Below are 12,498 nucleotides of genomic sequence, written 5' to 3' on the forward strand. Positions count from 1 at the left end.
TTAACTACTTAACTATCAAATTCTACATGAGTTTCCCTTTTCTCGTTACCAAGAATCTTTGCTTTATTTGATAGATGAGGGTTTCAGTATTATTCATTTTTCTTTTGCAGGTTGGACAAGAATTAGTACCATTGCTGCGAGATTATAATATGCGGCCTCAGGTGAGCTTTTTCTCATTCCACTTTCTAACATATAAGATGTTAATACTTCATACTTACAGATAAATTGGAATGGTACAGCATAGGCTAGTATGATACCCACACAAGTCACAAGGATGATATGCACTGAAGAATAATAGATAAATCTTCACATTTTTGGCCTCCCCCTTATGACTTTCGTCACTTAAAAATGCCGTCACAATTATTGATTTTTAATCTGTCTTTTGTGGTCGAATTTGGAAAACTAATGGAAAAGCTTGTACTTAGAAGGTAGTACAAGTTACAACATCCTTTGATTGGGCAACAAGACATCAAAATTGCAAATGCTCGTCTCTGCTGGACATCACAGTTCTTCATTCTTCCACTGGAGAATATAATGTATAGTGCTGCTACAACATTCGTTGTGACTGTTCTTCAAAACAGGAAACTGTTTTTTTTTTCTTCAATAAACTAGTGATGAAAGTTAGTGCAAACTTTATATCACAAATTGTACTGATGTGAAAAATTATAGAGGCAGTGGAGGGGACCAGCATGTTAATATTTTTGTTTGCTTGTTTGATAAATTAGCACAACTTCAAATCACTTTAATTTAAAGTGAAAGAAGTACTCTGCCCTCATAGGGTAAGGAATTTGAAAATGCACTGACCAAATGATTTGTCAAATTGTCATACATGTCCATTTTTGGTAGGGGAGATTAACTATAGCTATCTTCTTTTGGTGGACTGAGGTAGAAGTCAGTGTATATTAATTTTGCTTTGTTATCATGTGTACACTGACCAAATGATAAGATATGTAGTTTACTACTACCTTCAATTGTACTAATTAATTGTTGCCTATCCACTAGCTATGACAGAAAACATCACCTTATGTTTTCTTACGGTTGCAGGCTTTATCTTCCTATGTGTTTATAGCTGCAAATATCATCCTTCACTCAACTGAAGAGTGCAAGTCCAGACATCTGAGTGAACTACTACCTTGTATAATTCCTTTGTTGACCTCACACCATCATACTCTACGTGGTTTCACCCAGGTTAGTTCCTTTGTGTTGTGGACTTTGTGGTCTATGCTGAGCATATTAATTGTCGCTGTTATTTTAAGTGGGGATGTTATGTTTTTCCTTTGTAGTTATTAGTGCATCAGGTTCTGCAAAAATTGTTGCCATCAGATTCTAGTTTCTATGCAACCATGACTTTAGAGGAAAAGTGCTTTCAAGATTTGAGATCGTACTTGCAAGATAACCCTGACTGTGCGCGGTAAGTTTTATTGTATGGGCTTGTCTAAGATAATATTTCTTTTCTTTTTTTTTACTTTTTTCATTCCTTAGTGTTCCTTCTAGCACAGACAAAAAAAACACCGTCTCACAAAAGTATTTTATGTACAAATATTATGACAAACAAGGGTTGAGAAAGAAGTATATATCAAACACAGAACAAAACAGAAGTATGGGCTTAACTATTCATCACCATCAAATCAGTAGAATCTCATCCTTTATCACCAAACTGAAACTTAAAGTTACATGTAATCACTTCTGGAAGAATGGCAATATAGAACAGGTTACTATTGATAGGGAAGGCGGTCACTAGACTATCTGCCCAAATTTAAATATTTTTCCATTTCTACTTTTTTCTTATTTTCCTTTAAATTTTTCTTTCTTTTCTCATCTTCTTCATTTTAACCAACTGATATTTTCTCCAACCCAGTTCCACCCACCTCCATCTCCAACAAATTCTTCTCCATTTTTCTATAACTTTTTGAAAAACAAAAAAGAATGTATGATTTTCATAATTGAGAACAACCATTATCACTGATACACCACAACATCAGCAGTAATATTTTTGTAGTTTTCCAGTTAGACAGAAGGATTTGGGGGTTCTTGTGGTTCTCTGTTTGCATAAGTACAAAGATGTTGTCTAAAATTAAAGCGATACATATAATCTTGCATCAATTCTCCCTTGATTAATTGATTTTGCAATGAATATGTGAAAGAATTTTGGGATCTAAATCACGTTCAAGAGCTTCATTTTCTGAAGCCAAATGATAATATGCTTGCTGAGCAGCTGATAGCTTCTTCAAGAGTTTGAAGCAAAATGGCTTTGAGTGGGAATCTAAAAAGGGCTAAAAGAACTGAGTTGGAGTTGATAAGAGGAGTTGTAGTTGCTGATATTTAATGTTTTCAAGATGGATTCTTTCCAAAGTGTCATTTCTTGGCTATTTTGTTTGAGGATGTTAACTTTTCTATTTTCCGCTGAGATTCTTGTTTAGTCGTTGAAATGTTCATCTTTACTAGTAAGAAGGTATATAAGTTAGGAAGAAGAATAGAAAACAAGGTGAAAAAAACTAAAAAGTAGAAAAATATATAATCAATAAAAGAGATGTCGTAAAAATTGATAAATGGAAGTAAAATAGTACTCCCTCCGTCCCATTTTATGTGGCACCCTTTCCTTTTTAGTCCGTCCCAAAAAGAATGTCACCTTACCATAATTAGAAATAATTTAACTTTAGAATACCCCTTTTACCCTTAATGAAATGATTTTCAACCACACAAATATCTAAGAATTATTTTAGACCACAAGTTTCAAAAAGTCCTCCTTTTTTCTTAAATACCGTGCCAAGTCAAATGGTGCCACATAAAATGGGACGGAGGGAGTATTAAAAAAATAAAAATTATGTGGCAAAAAATGATTGTTTCATGACATGCACTGCTTCTGTTAAAACTGGTGTTGGTCACAAAAGGTGGTATTTCTACCATTTCGGACAATTACTGGGATTCGCATGACCCCCGCAAAGTTTAAGTGTTCTTTTGGTAAAACTGGACAAGTTTGGGGGTGGGGGGAGGGGAGAATATGTATTGGAAGGAACCAGTTCCAAAGAAAAAAAAGAATATGTGTTATCCCAAAATAAAAAGATGTAATTAGTCAACCTAAAAAAGTACATGTAGACCTATTAATTACAAACAAGTACAACTACTAGAAATCAAACCAAGGAGGAAGACGAATTGAACTCATACATGGAATTTTTACCTTGAAGAATCCTAGAGAGGTTCAACTTTTCTAAAGCACTCCAAATCTTGATGTTAAGATGGAAGTTTCCAATATCACGAGTTCCTCTCATGCCTACATCAAGTTATAATATAATTATGATTTATGGCATTACCCAGTGTGCAGAAAATGTAGTGTATCTATATAATGTGCATAGACTATGATTAGAATGTGCATAGACTTGAACTAATCATTTGTTTCTTTCTGCCACAGGTTAAGAGCATCAATGGAAGGTTACCTTGATGCTTTTGATCCAAAGAAGTCAGTCACACCGGCTGGAATTTTCAGTACTCGAGTTGAGGTGAGGGATTTGCAGATTGGCCTAGGCTTAGAGTATTCTCTCCTTTGGCAGATGCATAGTAACATTAGGAAGATTTTTTTTTGATTATTGCCTAATAGCTGATGTCAACTAATATGTTTATGCTAGGAAAGTTGTCCCTTTGATTGCCTTCCTAACTTATTAATGTGAACCATATGTATTTTACCCTTGCAGTTTCAGAAGCACTGGAACTTAAATTTGTTGATCCTTGTGGTACAACTGCTAATATGAGCATAAAATTGGCATAGTTCCTTACAAAGCTTAATCATAACAATAATAAAATAATCCCTTTTATTAACTGTTGTCGAACATACGTTTCACACTTTAGCTCAGTGAAAGCAAGTATGCCAAGTCAGGCATAGTGACCATATTTCTCAGTTGTCTTTGCCCACGTACTATTTCTAATTTCTGAAAATACGTCCTTTTCTCACTGGTGATATATGTAGGAACTTGAATTCGAATGTGTACCAGCAACCCTCATGGATCAAGTAACTAATTTTCTAAATGTAAGTGCTCACTTTCACTATTTCGTTGTATTTCGTGGTTTTGTTGCTCACTTCCCTTTATTTCCAGGAGACTAGGGAGGATCTCAGATGCTCAATGGCCAAAGATGCAGCAGCTATCAAGAATGAGAGCTTGCTTGTTGACAATGATGGAAAGGGCAAAGAGACATCTGGAAATCTTACTGAAGGGCAAACAATAGTTCTGCCAGTGCAAGATATATCACTAGATTTCCAGAGGAAGATTACTGTTTCCAAACATGAAATGCAAAGTTTTTCTTCTACCGTCTTGTTGGAGAAAGAAGGACCATTAAATTCACTACTAGGTAACTGAATAAAATACTGATTTCGTATTGATTTGCATCACAATTTGGTATGAGAAGGTGAATTACACAGAGGAAGTATTATATAAACTGTCCGTGCAAATAATTCATTAGACCAATAAGTTCATTGCCAGAATAATTGCTTGTGACTTGCATCATGTATGTAATGTGCTAGCCTGGAATTTCCCCCCGATCCCCATCCATTCTCTCGAGGAAAAGCATTTTTATCTCCTCACTAGTTTCTGTTTATGTAAAAAAATAAAAAAATTGATGAGCGTGGTGTCTGGGCCAGCTTTCACGTACCTCGATTAATTCCACGGGATACCTCCCACCTCCCACCAACAGCAGGTACCAGATAACTCTGTTTAGGGAAGAATCACCTCGTGTCTTTTGTCTCCGTTGGGACTTGAACTTGAGACCTCATGATTCTCAACCTTTTCATTGACCACTAGGCCACACCTTTATGTAAAATTTATGTGCTCCTATTGATGTCACAGAAAGGCTGCCTTAATGCCAATTTTATCTCTTGTAGCTGCTTGTCACTAACAAATAAAGTTCAAACTCCATTGCTAGTCTTTGAATAAATAAATAGATGCAAGTTCACCTTAAATTGGATGTGATGCTATCGACTTCAGGAGTGACGTGCTGCAGTATTAGGTTAAGTAACTATATGAACTTGTATGATATAGTAGTCATGTGGTGAAAGTTATGAGAAGGGTATTTCCATCGCTTTCCATAATTTGTATCTCGTGTATTTTCAAGATTTTTATTTCATTGATTGTCCTACTTGGTGCTTCTCTGTCAATGCAGACATAGAGAAGGAAGATCAGCTTCTTGAGAGAGTGCTGCACTCGAAAACTGTAGCTTTTGAGAAGTCGAATGCAAGTCAGCAGGATATTATCCTCGTAGCATCACTAATTGATCGGATACCTAATCTTGCAGGATTGGCACGTACTTGTGAGGTGTGCAATCACGCTGTTGTTTCTATGCCTTGTGGATTTGGGTGTTAGTATGTGCATGTTTTTTATTTTCAGAAGGTTCATTGTTCTTTCCGATTGACTTGTAACAGGTATTTAGAGCATCTGCACTGGCCATTGCAGACAAAAACGTAATGAAAGACAAGCAATTCCAATTGATCAGGTTTTGATAGTATTACTTTCATCTTTTGCTTTGTTTAAATTGTATGTGCTTGGGCTTTGCTTTAATTTTTCACGTTGCAGATGCAAATAAATCTGAAGCAAGCCAGGTTGCAGGGAAATTGATAAATTTCCTATCTCATTCGTGTTATGACATAACATATTTAAATAGAAATAAAAAGTCCTATTTTTGGGTGGATTTAAAATGAATTAGAATTAAGAAATAGGATTTTAGGGATGAGCAATAAATTAAACAAACAAACCATGGATAAATATAATGAGGATCTGATGACATCCTTAAATAGAATAAAGATGATGTGGTTTGAAAGAATAACTGAATTGCCTGATATAATGAACTAGCCCACAAATTCTTTTGAAGTCTCTTAATATTTCATTTCTTTGTGCAAAATTTAATGGAATGTGCCTGTGCACTTTGACTTATAGATTAACACTATGGTCAAGGTGATTTTAGTGAAAGGAGCTGCATATTTACACCAAAGGTGATTTTAGTGACTTAAAGGAGGTTGAAATTTTACAACTTGCAAATCCTCGATATAAAATTTTGTTTTTGTGAATAGGAATTTTAGATCAGCATTACGAATGAATGGGAAAGTACCTTGATAGAGAAATAATGTTTTTTCTAAGTTGGAGAGGAAATGCTTGGTGTAATATAGATTATCTTGATTATGGCCCCCTTTGTAGTTGACTGGAATTATTTGTTGCGTGTGTAGTGTAACTGCAGAGAAATGGGTCCCCATTATTGAAGTCCCAGTTATTAGTATGAAAGTTTTCTTGGAGAGGAAGAAGCACGAAGGTTTCTCCATCTTAGGTCTGGAGCAAACAGCAAACAGTATTTCTCTTGACCAATACGAGTTCCCTAAGAGGACGGTGAGTTTCATACGGTCAACATGGTGTTTCTTCTTTCCTTGAGTGAAAATTATTATATAATTATCTACACCAGTTTGATTGTAGATCTTCACTCTTGTTGCAAATGAATGGCCATGTGCCATGTGCATAAATAGCAGGACTTACGAATTAGTGGATCCTTCTGTTTTCTGTTAATTTGAACTGCTAATACCAAATATCAATATTTTCTAATGTTTATAATTTGTTTACCATGTGGTTTGTATAATTTATGGTTAGGAAAAAAGTGTCCTAATGCTAAACTTGGAAACGTGTGTGTATCACTAGGTTGACAATGACACCAATCTTTAGTGAAGGCACAACTCGACTTTTTGAAAATTCTCTTTCACAAAATGATTTTGTTACTGTTGTTTTATTCATGATTCGTAAAATAAATTGTTATTGATGTTATACATGATTTGTAAAATAAATTGTTATTGATGTTATACATGATTCGTAAAATAAATTGATATATTGATGTTATTCATGATTTCTTTAAGACATATCCTTTGAAATTAGTCTGATTATTGGTTGAATATTTGTAGGTCTTAGTCCTTGGCCGAGAAAAAGAGGGTATACCAGTGGACATCATTCACATCTTGGATGCTTGCATAGAAATCCCACAGTTGGGAATAGTTCGATCACTCAACGTTCATGTCAGTGGTGCCATTGCACTTTGGGAATACACTAGGCAGCAAAGATCCAGTAGCTGCTGAATTACACTACAAACTCTCTGCTTTCCTTTGGAGTGCAAGATAGCTAATTGTTTCTATCATCTTCATATTTACTGTATAATTACAGGTCACATATGTTATATAGAAAATACACGTACATGTACGGTGTACCCCTCTGTATGTGGTGATATTGTTCTTGAGGGGCTCCAATTTTGTGTTATAGAAGATCTCTGCAACTGATTTGAAGCTGAGGGAACAGTCCATCATTCTTATGTTTCTTATTGAGTATTAGGAGTAGGTTTTTTTCCCCTCATTGTGTTGTGTTTTTTTTTTCTCCAGCAAGTTGTATACAATTTGCTACTACAAGTTTTGATAATTCAATGAAATTCGCAAGTAATTGGTTCTTGTTTTGAGTATAGTTAAGGCAGATGATTCAAAATTTCTTCCTTTTTCTCCCTGTACACTGTACAGCCACCATAAAACAAGAGCTGGTCTCTTGTTGGGCCTTTAATTTTGTTACCTCTTACTGGAGATAACTGTCAACTCTATTTAAGAGATTACTCAAACTACCTGATTTCTCAGGTTCAAATTTATGTTACCTATGGTCTTTGGGGTCAAGTTTGCGAGTGACTGGAGCAAAGTCCACTTCAGGCAAATGTGACTACCTATACTCCCAACTATAGGCACAAGGGCATAGCGAGCAGCCGAGCACAAAAGAGGAATTGCATGCGTCTCCATGAAGAATGAAGTCTAGGGTTAGAAAGAAGAATGGTGTGAGAACATTGTGTGAAAAAAAAAGAAAAGAAAAAGGAATGCAACTGAAATTTGCAAAGACAAAAAGCCAAAAGGTTTAGACAAGCAAAAAAAGAAAGATATGAACGTTGGAAGAAATAAAGTCACTTTAATCAGTGGTCTCGGGTTTGAATATCGCCTACGGAGTTGTCTTTGATAGAAAGTAGTGGTCTCGGGTTTGAATATCGCCTACGGAGTTGTCTTTGATAGAAAGTGCAACCCCCTTAACCCATGTGTGCATGATGCCAGAAAATATAGAAAAATCCCAAATCATAACCATTCAAAGCATGAAGAAGGGATGCAAAACCAAATGGACAGGGGAGTGGTTTGGAAACGAAAAAATCATGCATGCAAAACAAGTCTTTTAAAAGTGACTATTTTACCTCTCCTTCAAATGTCTAATACACCATATCTCTAGTAATGGCAACCATTTTAACCTTCATTGCCCTCTCTTTTATGACTACATGGGTGCCCTTATTGGCAAATGCAAAAATCTTCATAGTTCTAATGAAAGATGACCCTTTTGTATCTACAAAATCAAAGTAAAAACACTTGCTTCTTCCTTAACATGATTTAGTTAGCCATTAAGCATGCACTCAGATTTATTATTGCTATTGTGCCAATCTTTTTTGCAGGAATTTTGAAGATATTGATATCTACAAAGAAAGGATGAGAAGACAACATGACGTGCTTCTAGGATCTCTTCTAGAAAAAAGTGTTTATACCAAACTTTACAGCTATACTCATTTGATCAATGGATTTGCCATTCATTTGACATCTGATGAGGTAGGGATTTGACTTCATCGATACTGATGTCTATAAAGATTTTCGTATTTTTGCTCTATTGACTAGCTAAATGGTCAATGAATTGTTAACTATATATATTGCTGCAGGCCCTTGATATTCTGAAGAATGTAGAAGGTGTTAGAGCCATTTATGAAGATGTAAAGATGAAGAAGCTGACAACGCATACACCTGACTTTTTAGGACTTCCTGCTGGTGTCTGGCCTAAGTTAGGTGGCCCTACGACTTCAGGGGCAGGCGTTGTGATTGGTATGATTGACACTGGAATCAATCCGTTCCATCCGAGCTTTTTGGCTCAAGCATCAAATGGTGCTGGCCGCGGTACAATTGTGAAAAGTGGAAAATTCAAAGGGAAGTGTGTGACTGGAGATAGATTCCCGGAAACAGCCTGCAATAGCAAGATAGTTGGAGCACAATATTTTGCAAGAGCTGCAACTGCTGCTGGAGAATTCAATGCCTCTCGTGACTATGCTTCCCCTTTTGATGCTGATGGACATGGAAGGCAAGTGACTTAATATTTAGTATGAAAAGCATACTTAGCAGTATTGTTTAGTAACCACTAACCACTGAAACTGAATAATGATTGACCTTTTTGACCATTATTGTTTTATTTCATTTGATATTTTTGTACGATAATACATGTTCATAATCTATGAAAGATGTTTTGACATAGCAGCCATACAGCATCAACTGCAGCAGGAAATCATCAGGTTCCTGTCATTGTCAACCATTTCAACTATGGTTATGCAAGTGGTATGGCTCCAGGAGCAGGGTAATATGAATATTATTTCTCTCTTTTTATCAAGAATTCTACATGTGAAGTTTGATCTTGATAAAGAAAAACTGTGCTGCATCTTCTAACAGGATTGCTGTGTATAAGGCCATGTATTCTTTCGGAGGTTTCATGTCAGATGTTGTGGCTGCAGTAGATCAGGTTGAAAATTATAGTAGACATACTTATGCATCTTTCCCTTTTTTAAAGCTTTTTACTTGTTAAAGTAGCTAATACTCCAAGGTTATCTTGGTAACATTTTTATCATTTAGGCAGTAGAAGATGGAGTGGATATACTTAGCCTTTCTGTAGGGCCAGCAAGTGTCCCTACTGGCCCTTCTGCTTTCCTCAATGTTCTGGAAATGCAGCTTTTATTTGCAACAAGAGCTGGTGTGTTGGTTGTTCAAGCTGCTGGAAATGGCGGTCCTTCTTCAACTTCCATTCTTTCCTTCAGTCCCTGGATCACAAGTGTTGCTGCCTCCACTACGGATCGTAGATATAATAATTCAATTGTTCTAGGCAATGGACAAAGCTTCTCTGGCAGTGGACTTTCACGTTAAGTCCCTTACCCCTTTCTTGCTGTTAAATTTCAGTTATTTTCTTTAGAGTGAAGGGTCAAAACACACCAAAAGTGTCCAGGTATTTCAATTTTGACACCTGAACCATCAGGTGTGCGAGTCGAGCTTCCTACCATAACTATCACCAGCTATTTATCAAAACACATCTCAACTATCGCTTGTTCCATTTTTCTACCTAAGCGATGGTGATATTTCAGGTAAGAAAAGGGAACAATTGATAGTTGATGTGTGTTTTTGACCATTAACTCATTACTTTATTAACAAATAACAATTGATGTCTGCATTATCTATATTATAGTGACTGTTTCTCTTTTTTTCGTAGCTGAAAATGTGGCCTTCACATCTTACTTTGCAGCCCCAACCCTTTCAGAAGTGCGTTTCCCACTTGCTGCTGCATCTGATGTTTGTAAAGGGAACACTTCTTCTGCTCTATTGACAGTTGAGAGCTGCCAGGAGACAGAACCATTCATTCGAACATTAGTGCAGGGGAAGATAGTAATATGCACATATACATTTGATTTTGAATCAGAGGCGGCAAGCATAGCCACTGTTGCTGATACAATACAAAAAGTCGGGGCAGCTGGTTTTGTACTGACAATGGACCCTGATATTAGTTCTGAAAAAATTAAGGGAGCTACAATGACTTTGTCAGTACCTGGTCTAATCTTGAACAGCATGGAAGCCTCTACGGTATTAATCTCACATCCATAACCACCAGGATCACTATGAATGGTTCTCTTTATGGATGAAAAATAGAAAATATGATGTCACAAAACTGGTTTCATCTGAAACCATAAATAGTAAATACTGTACATTTCTTGGTTCAATCTTCAAGAACTCCACAACTTCGAGAAGTTCAACTTAATCTATAGATATTCAAAGCAATCGTTTGCAAGGGCCTATAATATATCTTGATAAGGCTGTCAATTGTCTACTAATCCTGATATTCCTTGTTGTCTGGTGCAGGCTTTGCGCGAATACTATAACTCGAACACATTAAGAAGTAGAAGTGGAAGGGCTATTAGTTTCAGGGCTACAGCAAAAATTTTAGATGGGAGACAAGCTAGCTATAACAGTCAGGATCCAGTTGTGGCATCGTATTCATCTAGAGGTCCTGATGTGAACAATGCACTCTTAGACACTGCTGATGTCCTTAAACCGAACATCATGGCTCCAGGATCCTCGATATGGGCATCTTGGAGCCCTAATAGTGAAGGAGATCAATACATCAAAGGTATGATTATACAAATTCAGCTTATTTTACACACTTGGATAAGGCTACTCATGAATTATCCAACATCAACCTTATATTTTGGTATCTGAGGGTATGGAGGTTAGGGATTAGGGTAGAAAGTTGGTAGGTAGTTGAGTTTTGTCTCGTTTTTCGGCGGGATTATGTTTGGTGGGAGTCTGGAAGCATTGTGTATGTCGTAGTATTAACCTTATACATGTAGTTCTTGCTTTTGATAGTTGTTACCATCTGTTGTCTTTTGTGTTTCATTTACCACATTATTTCATTATTGTTACTGTTCTTTTTCTGGATGCCATGTACTGCTTTCCGTATCAATTGACCTGTTTTATCCACTGTTGTATCTTCTTTTTCATTACTACTTTGATTTGTTGCACTTGAGCCGAGGGTCTTTCGGAAACAACCTTTCTATCTCCACGAGGTAGGGTAAGGTCTGTGTACACTCTACCCTCCCCAGACCCCACTAGTGGGATTACATTGGGTATGTTGTTGTTTGTTGTTATTATTTCTTATTTCAAGAATTTTAATTTGAAAACACATCCTTTTTCCAGGACAGAATTTTGCACTTTTATCTGGAACAAGCATGGCTACTCCACACATTGCTGGAATTGCTGCTCTAATAAAACAGAAGCACCCTGGGTGGAGTCCTGCAGCCATTACATCTGCGATGATGACAGCTGCAGATGTAACGAATGGCTACTCTAGTACCCCTATTTTAGCCCAACAAACCAACCAGCTAACTCCTGCTACTCCTTTTGATTTTGGAGCTGGGCTTGTCAATCCATCTCGAGCCATTGACCCTGGACTTATTTTTAAGGCAACTTTTAAACACTATGTGCTGTTTTTATGTTCAGTTCCAGGAGTCGATGAAATGTCTGTAAGACGAGCAGTTGGAGTTGGATGCCCGAGTAAGAAAAAAGCATGGTGCTCAGATTTAAACACGCCAAGTGTGACAATTTCAAATTTGGTAGGCTCAAGAAATGTGATCAGGAGGGTGACTAATGTTGCTGGTGTAGATGAAACGTACCAAGTGATCGTGCAAGAGCCTCTGGGCGTGAGTGTTTCTGTAAGGCCACGAGTATTTAACATCATTGCAAAGGCTTCAAAACATATTACCTTTGTCCTAAATGCAACTCAAACAACCAATACTTACTCATTTGGTGAAATCGTGTTCCAAGGTAACCAAAACCATACTGTTCGAGTGCCTTTGGCTGTGTTTGTAAGCAGCACTTTACATTCATGATGCTCTTGT

The 12,498-nt window shown here is 36.7% G+C and overlaps 3 protein-coding genes across 5 annotated transcripts in view; all 3 read left to right on the top strand.

The window, feature by feature from the left end:
* LOC125878304 (uncharacterized) overlaps nucleotides 1–7,448 on the top strand; it is a 29,648-nt gene extending 22,200 nt beyond the window's left edge. For all 3 annotated transcript variants that reach the window (XM_049559528.1, XM_049559529.1, XM_049559530.1), the window contains 10 exons: nucleotides 111–161; nucleotides 1,045–1,188; nucleotides 1,284–1,411; nucleotides 3,410–3,497; nucleotides 3,962–4,021; nucleotides 4,089–4,341; nucleotides 5,149–5,300; nucleotides 5,408–5,478; nucleotides 6,206–6,362; nucleotides 6,923–7,448. In XM_049559528.1, the coding sequence (XP_049415485.1) occupies nucleotides 111–161; nucleotides 1,045–1,188; nucleotides 1,284–1,411; nucleotides 3,410–3,497; nucleotides 3,962–4,021; nucleotides 4,089–4,341; nucleotides 5,149–5,300; nucleotides 5,408–5,478; nucleotides 6,206–6,362; nucleotides 6,923–7,093 (1,275 nt within the window). In that variant the 3' untranslated portion in view covers nucleotides 7,094–7,448. The remainder of the gene's footprint in view (nucleotides 1–110; nucleotides 162–1,044; nucleotides 1,189–1,283; nucleotides 1,412–3,409; nucleotides 3,498–3,961; nucleotides 4,022–4,088; nucleotides 4,342–5,148; nucleotides 5,301–5,407; nucleotides 5,479–6,205; nucleotides 6,363–6,922) is intronic.
* LOC125878333 (GTP-binding protein YPTM2) overlaps nucleotides 634–12,498 on the top strand; it is a 182,990-nt gene continuing 171,125 nt past the window's right edge. Inside the window, exon 1 of the mRNA XM_049559566.1 lies at nucleotides 634–637. The gene's annotated coding sequence lies outside the window, so the exon portion shown is untranslated. The remainder of the gene's footprint in view (nucleotides 638–12,498) is intronic.
* LOC125878307 (subtilisin-like protease SBT2.5) lies at nucleotides 8,131–12,489 on the top strand. Its single transcript, XM_049559533.1, has 9 exons — nucleotides 8,131–8,385; nucleotides 8,479–8,629; nucleotides 8,737–9,149; nucleotides 9,324–9,419; nucleotides 9,512–9,581; nucleotides 9,692–9,974; nucleotides 10,353–10,687; nucleotides 10,964–11,231; nucleotides 11,798–12,489. The coding sequence occupies exons 1-9, from the start codon at nucleotides 8,264–8,266 to the stop codon at nucleotides 12,487–12,489; spliced, it is 2,430 nt and encodes an 809-aa protein (XP_049415490.1). The 5' UTR covers nucleotides 8,131–8,263.

Source organism: Solanum stenotomum, chromosome 10 (assembly GCF_019186545.1).
Source record: "Solanum stenotomum isolate F172 chromosome 10, ASM1918654v1, whole genome shotgun sequence".
In the NCBI taxonomy this organism is placed as follows: Eukaryota; Viridiplantae; Streptophyta; class Magnoliopsida; order Solanales; family Solanaceae; genus Solanum; species Solanum stenotomum.